The 13,788-nt window shown below is 36.6% G+C and overlaps 1 protein-coding gene across 1 annotated transcript; it reads left to right on the plus strand.

Moving 5' to 3' along the window:
• Nucleotides 1-1,217: 1,217 nt before the first annotated feature.
• Nucleotides 1,218-13,085, plus strand: LOC135643468 (pyrophosphate--fructose 6-phosphate 1-phosphotransferase subunit beta-like). Its single transcript, XM_065160467.1, has 16 exons — nucleotides 1,218-1,495; nucleotides 1,637-1,798; nucleotides 1,907-2,028; nucleotides 4,451-4,504; nucleotides 4,655-4,761; nucleotides 4,882-4,987; nucleotides 5,628-5,691; nucleotides 6,349-6,437; nucleotides 7,235-7,366; nucleotides 7,515-7,685; nucleotides 7,794-7,909; nucleotides 8,275-8,386; nucleotides 10,949-11,033; nucleotides 12,445-12,489; nucleotides 12,606-12,674; nucleotides 12,767-13,085. The coding sequence occupies exons 1-16, from the start codon at nucleotides 1,312-1,314 to the stop codon at nucleotides 12,841-12,843; spliced, it is 1,695 nt and encodes a 564-aa protein (XP_065016539.1). The 5' UTR covers nucleotides 1,218-1,311; the 3' UTR covers nucleotides 12,844-13,085.
• Nucleotides 13,086-13,788: the final 703 nt, after the last annotated feature.

Here is a 13,788-nt window from a genome sequence, read left to right on the forward strand (position 1 = left end):
TTTAAGTCCTTGTTAGATTATTCTGGTTAAGTATGGAGCTTGTTTGATGGATGAGAGGGCTCCCACGCACTCTCACACCATCTAATTATTCACACTAAATTATATTTGATATAATATATTCTAACATCTACCCCATGGACATGTCAGCTGCCACGACGGACCTGACACATTGTTCCGAAGCTAACGTGGTGCACCAAGCTACCTCAACACCACAGTTCTAAGTAAGACATCCACCTATCATCCGAACCTCCCAACATACGATAAATAGTACATAAGCTACCCCCAAGAACAACGTTGGAGGTCAGACTTTTAAACATTTACGTACAAAGACACCAGCGATCATTAACACTTATGTGTATTAACACACGATAATGGATACGAAAGCCACCCTCGAAAACAACGCTAGGAGTCGAGCCTTTAAACATCTACATACAGAGACACCGATGATTATTAATACCTATGTGCATCAACACACGACAATGAGTACAAAAGCCACCCCCAAGAATAGTATTGGAGGTCAAGCCTTAAAACACATGCGTACGAAGACACCAACGATCATTAACACCTACGTATGTCAGCATAGATTGGATATCTTGGGATGATTTAAGGTCCTTATTAGATTGTTCTTGATAAATATGGAGCTTATTTCATGGATGAGAGGGCTCTCACATCATCTAATTATTCACACTAAATTATATTTGATATAACATATTTTTACATCCACCCCATAGATACGTCGATTGCCACGATGGATCAGGCACATCATTATGAAGTTAACGTAGCGCGCCAAGCCACCTCGACACCCCGGTTCTAAGTAAGACAGTCGCTTGCCGTACGAAGACACCAGTGATCATTAACACCTACGTGCATCAAACACACGATAATGGGTATGGAAGCCACCCCCAGGAACAATGTTGGGACTCGGGCCTTTAAACATTTACATATAGAGACATCGACGATTATTAATACTAACGTCAATCAACACACAATAACGAATACAAAAGCCACCCCTAGGAACAGTGCTGGGTCGAGCCTTAAGAAAGGGATTGTAATACATGTAGGAGCTATTACTTCGTTATCGTAGTGATGCCAAATGTCTCACGCGCCGGACCGCCCACAGTACACCCACCCACTGATGTCATACCCCACCGACTCCCTTGACGTCTGTCGCCGTGAACCGATGCGTTCGAACGCCCGGTGTCTTGTTTCGTGGTAAACGATCGAGATAACAATATTAAAGATAGCGAGGGGGCGCCACTTGGTTTGTCTTCCGGTTGTCAAACTCGGTTTCGCTCGTTCCTTTCTGTCGCCATGGCCTTCGCGAACTCTGTCCTCCCCAAGGGTGGCGGCAAGAGCCCCTCTCCCGGCCGCCTCGCTTCTGTCTACAGCGAAGTGCAGACCGACCGTCTCCACCACCCGCTCCCTCTCCCTTCCGTTCTCAAGGGCCCGTTCAAGCTCCTCGATGGCCCCCCGAGCTCCGCCGCCGGCAACCCAGGTCGCCCTCCCGACTCGATCTCGCTGGCCATTGCGGGGGATCGCTTTAGATCTCGCAGATAGATGAAGGGGTTTTTAAGATTCGGGACAGAAAAGTTGTTCTTCCCCTTGATAATGCTTTGATGATGTTGATGCTTTGTAGATGAGATCGCCAAGTTGTTTCCTAATATGTTTGGTCAGCCATCGGCAAAGTTGGTGCCGACGGGCTCGGTTCCTGCGGATTTGCCCCAAGGTTTGAAGATCGGCGTCGTCTTGTCTGGTGGCCAGGCTCCCGGTGGACACAATGTCATCTCTGGGGTCTTCGGTGAGCCACTCTCCCGGTGCCGCTAATTGCTTTGTTTGTTCATTTCGTTTTGTTTACTTCAAGTGGTTTGTTGTAATTATTATTTATTTTCCTCTTGGAATGTGTTAGATTACCTACAGGAACGCGCTAAGAGAAGCACCTTGTATGGTTTCAAGGGAGGTCCGGCAGGGATTATGAAGTGCAAATATGTGGAGCTGACTCCAGAGTTCATCTATCCTTACAGAAACCAGGTATTTGATTCATCGTTGATGTTTGTATTGCCAAATACTTTTCACTGAAGAGGGAACCTCGATATGGATATTTCTATGAACTTAATAATTGTTTCCAGATTGCAACATATTACATGTTAAATTGACAGTGATATTTGACTGATGCTATCGATGGTCTATTAGCGGAAATGAAAACAAAAATCACAGAATTGAAAGCTCGTGACAACTATTAGCGTTTCTTCTTATTCCATTGTTGAGGCAATATAGCTAATTTTGGAATATCTTTTCTTAGCTTATCTGGTTGAGGCTGATATCGTGCTTTCCTAACTGAAGGATGCTGCCCTTCGTACGTTGCCCACCTTATTCGATGCAAAAAGCACAAGGTTAACTATATAATCAGTGACAAAGGCTGCTTCCTGATAACAAGAGATTGAAGTTTTTTGATAACAATATGGTCTTGGTGAAATAGCAAATATTTATCTGGCCTCAAAATTTCTCAAGTTAATGATAGGAGAATTGGCATGTTGGTGTGATTAAATTTACCAAGTGCTGAGCTTAGCTTTGAGATATTGATTTGTTGCTCCTATTGCTTGGTAGTGGTGTCAGTTTTATGAAAGCAAATTCTGTAGTTTGAGTCATTTTGATCCCTTTGTTTGCCCTCTAACGATCTGGTTAGCATTATGTTGAGGACTCATACAACTTCTTAAGCAAACAAATTCATTGTTGGTAAAGTTCATAGTTAGCTTTTCGTTTGAAATCTAAGATTTATAGATTTTTTAGATGGAACATATCTTTATTTCTCGTAACAAGTACTTCTGGGAAAAAAAAGTAAAAGTAAAGTATTTTTTTAATTCTTCTTTAATTTTCTTGATTATAAGTAATTTTATAAGTAAAACTAAAGCTAAAATTATGTGCGCCCTAAGAGCTTTCTAAAATCATGAACTTAACTGTCAATTGTGAAATCAGTAGGTCGATTCATTTCATTGCATTTTGCAGCCTTTGATGTCCCCCATCCAATGAAGTAGGGGTATTAATTGTCCAGTTGAAACCAACAAATATAATAAATTAAAAATAATGCTAGGCAGTGTTGTTTTGTTAATTCTTAGGGAAAAAAATGGTTCAATTAGAAAAGAATTGAAAAGTACGGTTTATGAAACTAAATCGAGAAGTACTACATATATGTGTTGTATATTTAATATACTACTTTTTATTTTTTTTCTAATAAGTAATAAATAGTTTAAAGTTTATTATAGTATTACTTTTACTCCAGATATTGCTAGACTATTTCTCGAGCTTCTCTTAGCTAATTTGACCTGAACCATGTGCAAAACAGGAGCAAAGCCTGATCTTCTGGATTGGCTTACTTTTCTGTGTATATGGTGACTTGGTTTTGTCTGGCTTAGAATTCTAGTGGAACCAGAATTTTTGGTTTAATTTGAATGTATTATCTATTCTCCACACCCCGCACAATCCCATTTGACAGGAGAAAAAGATCTCTATGCTGCAACTTTTTGATATGTGGCTAAATCTCAGTTTTTATGATGACGATAGTAATTGGCAGGTCAACTTCTACTGGAAGCTATTAGATTGGGAACAATTTTGGTAACATGTAGGGGTTTAAATGGATATGTTCTGGATGAAGTGTTAGTCAAATATCTTGTTGCATGTGTTTAACAATGATGATACCAGGAAACATGAAATTAACTAGATACTTTCATTTTGAGGTATGCCATACAAGAATTCAACTAGTTAAGCAACAAATCTAAACCTCCTAGTGAAAAATTTTGTGAATAAACGCTAAACATGCCTTGTGCAAGAGGATCATGCATCAGAACATGATGGTGCAATCAATTTAAAGACTGTAATTTTAGTAGATGGATTACCTTTAGAGAAGGAAAATTAAAATATGGAAATATGGATAAGGATACTAGGATTTTGAGATCTAATCTACTTCCGTTTGCCATACATATTGAACTTTTGCTCTATGATATCATGTTTGTAATAATATTAAAAAAATTCCATGACAATTATATCAGTAATATTGTGCTGGTCTGGTACTGTATTGACATCCCAATACATAAATTGTACTAACTGGTGTTCACATATGAAAGAATATCATAGAATTTTTTTTATTGGTGTATGAAGGCAGTATCTTGTTACAGCAGATTGGTCAATTTGTGCCAGTCGAATAAGATACAAATGTGATACCTATTTAAAAATCTTGTTGGTATGCATAAACCACATTGTTGCCATATTTTGGCATGAAACATATTACTCCTTTATGAGTTTGCATTCTTCGTGGTTATGCACACAGTTTCCACTTACCTTCATGTCTTTGTGAATGCTGAAATTATCTTTTAGTATAACATATGTATCTCGTAAGTAAAAATTCTGTTCTCCACTTTATAGCAATATTAATAATCTTAAATTTTGTTTGGAATAGGGTGGGTTTGATATGATCTGCAGTGGAAGGGACAAGATTGAAACCCCAGAACAGGTGCTTCTTGTTGTTTTCCTTAATTTATTTGTCTAAAAAAGTAGTTTGACAAGTTCTTTACATTTTTTTATTATATGTGCTCATTATAAGAACTTTGAGTAACCAGTGATGTCTGTGTTTGACATTTCATTGCATGCTTTTATGTATCAGTTTAAGCAAGCGGAGGAGACAGCTATGAAACTCGATTTGGATGGACTTCTTGTTATCGGTGGAGATGACTCCAATACGAATGCATGTCTCCTTGCTGAAAATTTTAGGTAGGACAATGAAACAAATTAATAAAATTATAATGTTCCAAACTTCCAACCATTATGATGTTCTTGATGGTTTGTTTTACTCTCCAATTTGTCCACTTTGTATAACACTGGAATGATTAGGCAAAAGAATATGAAAACTCGGGTTATTGGATGCCCAAAAACAATTGATGGAGATTTGAAATGCAAGGAAGTTCCAGCAAGTTTTGGATTTGACACAGCTTGCAAGGTCAAACATTGTTCTTTTTTATTTTCTTTTTCATTTGTGCTGTGGTATGTGCCTATTTAGGGAAGCAAGATTCTTATGTTATGATGAACCAATAATTGGAACTTTTGTTATAGGCTTGTAGCTTCTGCTTATATTTAGTGACAGTGCGACACCACATGGTTGTTCTGTTTGCCTTTTATCATGTAAAACATGTAAAAGCCTCCTCTCTTTTTTGTTGAGCGAACTGTTACTTTATGTATTGGAGAACCACACCTGAATTGTGAATCTGAGGTTGGTGAATAATGTTTCAGGTTACATGTTGAACATTTGCACCAGTGAAGTGAAAATTATTGTCAACCTAGGTGCAATTTCAACGCTATTTACAAATTTAAATAGATCTTCTAATAATTTCGTCACTGATAACTGTAAAATGATATTTCCTCACCAGTTATCAACACAGTTCAACTTGCTAACTTTACTGGTTACATACATATGAATGCATACTTAACAAAGATGCAAAATAATAACTTCTTAGTCTGCCACTGGAGATTCTCTCATGCTGCCACGTGAATAAGAATAAAATATTCATTCTTAGGCAAATCTATGTCCATCTATTTTTTCCCTTGCAAAGTTCTCTCAGTGATTTTTACTTGCTTTGCAGATATATTCTGAAATGATAGGAAATGTCATGACTGATGCACGGTCAACTGGAAAATATTATCACTGTAAGCTAATTATGCTCTACAACTTGTTATTTAGTTATTATATGTTGCTAATTTTCTAGTTACTACATACTAGATTGGTTAATTGTAAGGAAATTCTTTTTACACCCATCTGATAAAAAAGAGCTTTATGTACCCACTGATCTCTCAAAATTCCCTTCATGATGCGGTCCACTCCTTTTGTGTTGTCAAATTTCCGTCTCATCAAGGTTTTTGTTAAGTATGTGAGGGTATGGGAATTGGGAACCATGTCTGTTGATGTTAGTGAAACTTCGCATGGTAACTGATCTGCATGATCTGGTCTAGTTTGAAATAGCCCTATGGAAGTTTCAGTCTTTTCTTTTATCAATTTTGATCAGTCTCTTCCGTCAGTTTTGATAAGCAACTGATTTCAAATTGTTCCTGCTCAAATATAACCCTAGTCCTTTGAGGTTGTAATTTTTAAATGTTATCATTATCATTTTTTTCCTTGCATTTCTGCTTTGTATGATTGACCTACAAGATTTTAGTTAGCCCCTTATAGAAGAAAACGCTTGATGCATAGGCACATTAAACAGTGCAATTTGCAAAAGTTTGTTTGTCCTGTCCTTGCTAATCTTCAAGTTACACTTGCTTGATTTCTCATACCTATGCTAAATGATTTGATTTCTGTTTGTGCAGTTGTAAGGTTAATGGGGCGTGCTGCTTCTCACATTACATTGGAGTGTGCTTTGCAAACACACCCGAATATTGCTATCATTGGCGAAGAGGTGCTTTCCTTGATTTTAGATGTTATGTTCAAGGGTAATTTGACAAAATAACTTATGTTATTGATTTTCCTCTGCCAAATGTTTGGCAAATTCCATTTCCTTAGTTATATGATTTGTCACCTTTTGGATAGAGAAGACATTCATTTGTTGTGCTTCCTCTATTTGAAACCATGGTTTTAATATGGCCAGGTATGGTATGTAACTAACGGTATTTTCTAATCTGGCAGTCTATCGGTAAGTGGGCTAAGGTAAACCAGATGGATCAAGCTGATATGAGGCATATCATTCTATATGGGTCTCGTACCATCCAGTGCGGCCCTTGTACTTGCCTTGTACCATTTAGTATGGGACTCCTTTTGGGCTTACTGCCCAGTATAGGCTTGGTAAAGGTTTATACCGGGGTCTTACCCTCCTTGATTTGAGTAGCCAACTAGTTGTTGAGGCTTTGTCCATGCTATAAACCAATGTTTGCCATCTCGTACTTACCAGACATACTGGTCCCTGGGTGTATTTATTTCTCTCTTTAAAAGTTGACCTACAAAAGTAGAGATATTTCATACATTGATTAAGATCGAGAAACTTAGTATGACAACAGCACACAAAGGCCTACTATCTACTTGAGAAATGAGACAATAATAAATACTTGGTTTTGACAACGATGATACCTTAAACTCCTTCTGATTGTTGCATATAGAAAGTGCATTTCTGATTGTTGCATGTAGTATTCTATGTTTCATTTATAACTTAAAATGTTGTATGCTTTGTTGTATTTGCTAAGGTCCCTCTTTTGCTTGTAGGTGGCTGCCAAGAAGCAAACACTCAAGAATGTGACGGACTACATTACTGACATAATCTGTAAGCGTGCAAAACTTGGCTACAATTATGGTGTCATACTTATTCCAGAAGGATTAATTGACTTCATTCCTGAGGTATTCAAATTTTATTTAATTTGATTTGATGTTTTAAATTTTATAATTCATAAATTGATTTATTTTGTATTCCCTTGCACTCATTTATTTGTTTATATATCATCATGAACTGGAGTGTTGATATGATTGTTCTCTTTTTATTTTTTAGGTTCAGCAGCTTATTGCAGAATTAAATGAAATCCTAGCTCATGATGTAGTTGACAAAGAGGGATTGTGGAAAAAGAAACTTCAACAACAGTCTCAGCTGCTATTTGAATTCCTTCCCCAAGCAATCCAAGAGCAGCTGTTGCTAGAAAGAGATCCACATGGAAATGTACAGGTAAGGCAAACTGCAGAGTACCAATATTAAGTTATTTCTTGATCTTTGATGAGAAAAAAAAGGGTTAGTTTTTTGCCTCTTCATGGCATTTTACTATTACGTGGTCAGGTTGCCAAAATTGAAACTGAGAAAATGCTTATCTCCATGGTCGAAACTGAATTGGAGAAGAGAAAGTCTGAGGGTACATATGCTGGACACTTCAAAGGACAATCCCACTTTTTTGGGTAAGAGTATCCTTATTAATTATTGAATTGGTCTGATTTGAATGGTGGACTTAAGTTTACTGCATTGTTAAATGTTGTCTTACTGGGCATCATGGTGACGTTGCTCCAGCAACTTGAGTGTTGTGGATTAGAATAACCAGCTTAGTCTCTTTGCAAGCAAGGAATACATTGGACTTTCTTCAGAGTGGAAGCCTTGTGTGCTGACCCTCTCTTATTGTTGGGTTGATAATCCTCATGCCACTGAATAGCAAAATTTTACTCACAAATTTTGAGGTTGTTTTGATAACATTGTGAATTAACATTAATGCCAGATGTTTTGTTATTTTATGTTGCTCTAGTTTTGATTTAGGGATCTACGTTTGCAGATATGAGGGAAGATGTGGCTTGCCTACAAATTTTGATGCCGCTTATTGCTATGCATTGGGTTATGCTGCTGGAGCTTTATTACATTCTGGGAAAACAGGCCTCATATCCTCAGTTACCTTCGCTTTCATTCTTATTTCAGAGAACTTTCTTTCTTTTTCTGTTCTAATAATTCATTTTCATGCACTGACATTATGAAGTACTGTCTAGGAATTCACTTGATACATACTTGCATACATATCTACATTTTAATATCGAGAGTTGTGCTAGTATCCTATTGGTAGGATGGAGCCCTCAATCCAACCAACTGAAAATAAAACTTGGAGAAGTCAAATTGAACATCAACTCTATCAAAGATAACTACAGCTAATACATTTAGATGACTTTAAACCAGAAGGTCCCTTTTTGAATCTATCTGGCTTGTGTTTAATTAGCTGCAAATGTAAGAAATTTGATATGAGTAGAAGATACCAAAATTTGCCACTCAGCAGACAAGTAGTTGATGAATAGAGCAGAAATGCTGACAAATTGAGTTTTTTTTGGAAATTTAATTAGCTAGATCGGGTCAAGTAAACCTGTACAATGGAACTAATATTGATTGCTTTCATTCAATCTGACATGAAAATTGTAGCTTGGAGTTGATATGGGCCAAATGCACTTGGTACAATACATTGTTTGGCTACTGGTTTGAATGTGCCAGGTATCACACACCAGAATTCCTGAAACTTGGAAAGTACTTTGATTTGATTAAGGATACAAATTATTTTTTTTATCAAAGATTATTCTTTTGGATTTTATTTAAAAACCAAAAATTTCATGATCAAGTGCTCTATTGGCTTGTTGAATGTGCATAGGTATTCTCAAATCACATGATTTTTTGGTTCTTAGTATCAGTGGTTTGATTATTGCAGATCATCTTCTATGAATTCAATTTTTAATGTCAGGTGCATAGTTTTGATTTGGATTGGTAGGATTGAGGGCTCACTTCTGTGATAAGATAACAGATCAGCTAGTGCACTATTTGGTTTTGCCTGCACGTTTATGATGTATATGATGGAAATCATGAAATCAGGACTATGGAGCATATCACTCTACAACATGAGCATGAGCCTTCTGTTAGCTATTTTAATTTAGGACTTTTTCTATGGATGATTGATGGAGGAATAGCGATGCATGGGTTACTTAGTAATTTGATTAGAAATCTAGTCCACTTGCCTATGAGGACATCTTTTAGCAATCATTTGATAAAGTTGCCTTCCATCCAATTATCACTCCTTGCATAATCAGCATGATGTTTGCTTCTTTTAATTTCGACGACTTGGTTTTTGACTTAATTAAACCATATTCTTAGTCATAGTTTGTATATTTCTAGAAAAATGATGCAAGGGTATGCAAATGTTTTCCTTGTATGTCAATATTTATTGGGATTCTATTATGCTAAGAGCTTAAGAGTCATTATTATCGAAAAAAATCATAACTTTAAATGCTGAAACATAAAAAATGAATTGTGAAAATCAAGTCACTTTTCAGTTATTTATTTATTTATTTTTGATAGGACAAGATCATGCTATTCTTGGTCATTTCAGATGATTGCTCTTGTTGTTATGAAAATTGTATCAGATGTTGATGGTAGATCTTATCTCGATATGAAAAGAAAATTCTTCCTGCAAATTCTTCTTGTAAATAGTGTGTCAAGTTGGGTAGAGATTTCCAAACTTCACTCATATTAGAATTATTCTGGAACAGTTATATGTCTGACATTCTGGTCTCCACAAGTTATTGCTGTTGGCATCGTAATAACTAATAAGTTGTCTGTAGGTGCATCTGGTAGCACGAGAATGAATCTGATTCAGCTTATCTACTTGACACATGTTTTGAATAAGGTCTATCTTGAACTTGATTCCTATCAAATCCTAACTTGTCTAACCTATCAAATCGGATGAATTTGATTCAACCTAGAATCTGTTTAAGATTCTGACCCAAATCTGTTTGTGGAGAATGTCACATTATGTTGTGGAAGATGCCTTCATTTATTTTCATGGTTTATCTGAAAGGAGTGTTGCCGAGTATCTTGTTATGTTATTGTTTTTACACCATATACATATATTATTATTACCTTTAAACTCATCTAGTTCTAGCTGACATAACTAACAATGACTAAACCCATCACCCTGGCTTTCAGTCCTCCTAGTTTAGTTGGATTCGTTTCAACTTAGATCAAGAGCCAGACTATGCCAGGCTTTTGTGGGCTAGATCTTGAGAAAATCTGACTGATTTGCAGTCGACTGATTAATCATCTTGGCACTTTGAAATTGCCTATTAGTTAGAAATATGAAATGTTAGTGTTTTGTGTACTTTTCTTATTTTACCAACTCACTATTCCCTATTCTTCATGTTAGTAGGGCAATTAATGGCATTATACCTTTCCTTGTTGCAAATTGCCAACAAGTTTACGGAATTTGCCACTGGGAGAGTTGTTCCTGGTGGCTTCTTTGAAGCCGGTGACTTCTTGGATAATCATGGAACCTAATTTGAGATAGAATTAGCTTAGAAACTTCAGCTAATTTATTTTATTCATCTGGTTAAACAACTTTTATGTGCTTTTTTGTTAAAAAAAACAATCAAATGTCCATTTTCTAGGTTTTGGTAACTCATTTCTTGTCTATCTACTTCTAGGTTGGCAACTTAGATGCCCCCGTTGATGAATGGACTGTTGGAGGCACTGCATTGACTTCATTAATGGATGTTGAGAGGAGACATGGTAGATCATTCTTCTTTCATTATCTCGTGAATGCATATTATAGGTTCATTGTCTACCCTTCTAGATTTCCATTACAAATCTGTTAGTTACATGTTAAGACTGAGCTTGTTTGTTAAGCAACTTTTCCCTACATTTTATGCCGTCCTGAGACAGTTCAGTAGCTGTCCATGCGGACTCCCTAATGTTATATTAGCTCTTCGAGTTTTCTCGATCTGTTTGGATTGTTTGTTGTGTAAAGTTCCAAATTGGAAACAAGAAACTTTACTTAAAACATACTCAATTATACTTTCTTCTCATTTTTCAACATACAGTATTGACAATGTAGAGGTAGACAGCCTTTTTTTGGTTTTTGAACTCTTACAGAAGGCATCCTAATTGGCTAGCCTATCATGATAGTCATTGTCCGGACTCCAACTAAATTTCCTCTTCTTATTGTTAAACAGACTTACCTCACTTCAACAACTTTCTATCTCAATGTGACATCTCCATCACACTAGCCTTTTGAACAATTTCTTAATTGTCCTTATTCTTAAAGTATGAGTGGTCTCATAAACAAGGTTTGCAATACCATGTGGTATTTACTGATTCGATAGGTTATTGATAGATAGACCAGGGTATTTTTCCTTTTTTCAGTCTTTTTTAGATGGGTGTACCACCCGATACAGCTGATACAGGGTTGTTACTGTCCGGCTGATACCACTCGGTACAGGATGATACAGATACTATAGGGAGCATTTTTTTCACTTTTTCAGTCTTCTTTAGATTTTTTATTGAAACTCGGTATGGTACCCATCCGAACCTCCATTACAGTACACGAAATTGTGAACTTGCTCATAGCAAAGTATAAGGCAGCAATAATTTTTTATACTTTTTGACCTTTTACCTTAGGATGTGTATATACCCTATCATAATGCTGCTGATTTTGAGATCTTTGGCCTTTTGATGTCTTTGTTCGTGGTTGCACTTCTAATTTAACTACTTGCCAGCCTGTCTATCAATTTTATCTCATCATGAAACAGCATGGATTTTGTTGAATTAACAGCATTGATTGAAAGTTGTTCATTGGCTACAATTGGCCTACAGGTAATCGGCAATGGTCACCAATAAATCTCAGTAATCATTTTTTGGTGATCACCAATAGTAGGTGTTTTATTTAAATGATATATGGTCTATTTATGATAAGTTACACCAGCGATCACTTAACATAAAATAACCACCAAAAGTTTAACATGATAAAGTTGCATTTTTTTGTTTTACTTGAACCATTTACGGGCAGCCAATAAGCACTTTGGATGTTTTAGCTGTGACATGGACAAGTTATACTGGAAGGTTCCTTCCAGAACATTATTTTACAGTTGCTTGATTCCGTTGTGTGCTTTTGTATTCTCATGAAACACGAATGTGCCTCCAGGTAAGTTCAAGCCAGTGATCAAGAAGGCAATGGTGGAGCTGGAAGGTACTTCTCTCACTGATTAAGTGATTGAAATTACTTCTATCATTATATACTGTATTTTGGTCAATTTTCCTTTGGATGAAGTTAATTATTAATCCCAATGAAACCATTCACTTCAGGTGCACCATTTAGAAAGTTTGCATCCATGCGAGATGAGTGGGCTGTCGATAGCAGATACATTAGCCCTGGTATCATTTCTCCCTTCTATGCCAATTCTGTTGTGTGCAGAGTGCAAATTATTGTGTAGAACTAAATGTCCTTGTATTCAACTTCTTTGCAGGTCCTATTCAGTTTATTGGTCCAGGATCTAACAATGTTAATCACACCCTACTTCTGGAACTTGGAGCCCAGGCTTAGGTATTGTAGAAACTCCTTAAGGCTTTTTCTGGAGGACAAATGTGATTGTCGTTCATAGTTTCCCCTTATTTTCAAGAAAAGGGTGAATAAATGTTTTTGAGAATCAACTGTTCGTTCTTGTTGCATCTGTTATTATCGCTCAGGATCTTAATTGTAATCAATTTAGTCAGATGCTGATATCACTGGCTTGTTTCTGGTTTCTGTTTAATAAGAATGAATAAATGACTTCAGAAAGTTTCACAGATTAGATGTTGCAGTCCATATCTATTGCTTTGTTTCTTTTTTTTACCATTGTTTGCGCTGGTAGGTCAAAGAGTGTGTGTGTGTGTGTGTTTTATGTGATGCCCACCTTTTCATACGATTGTTTATGTTCTTGCATCAGGGAAAAGAAATAAAAGGAAATTGGTAGAGAGCATGAACTTATGAAGTATATCATCATTGTGATGGATTAGAGGAGATGAACCATAGAGAGGGGAAAGTACATACTAGACGGCTAAAACACGAGGAGCAATGGCAGGAAATCATTAGGGTGACCTGATACCCCTCAGAAACACAATATTAAGGCTTTAGTTACGTATTTCTACGTGTCTCAGATGTTATATGTATGGTATATCGATATCATTGGTTTTATTATTTATATTTTTTTAAAAAATATTAGTTTCTAATTTATATTTAAATCATAAAAGGGTTATTATTTTGTTAGTATCTTATTTTTAAAGCCTTAAAGTCGATCACGTGCATCTCTCCATCCATATCTGGGAGGCATCGTCAATCCACCTAATCAACAACTTTGATTGACCGAATCACCCTTACCGTATGGACCCAAAAACACGCATACTCGAGGGCATTTACGTCAACACATTTTTGGGGAGCGCGCGGCAATGTCAAATTTTGAATCCCCACGGGCGGCGGGCGTGCGAGCCGAAGAAGAGAATACCAATTCCC

Source organism: Musa acuminata, chromosome BXJ3-7, assembly GCF_036884655.1.
Source record: "Musa acuminata AAA Group cultivar baxijiao chromosome BXJ3-7, Cavendish_Baxijiao_AAA, whole genome shotgun sequence".
NCBI classification, from domain to species: Eukaryota; Viridiplantae; Streptophyta; class Magnoliopsida; order Zingiberales; family Musaceae; genus Musa; species Musa acuminata.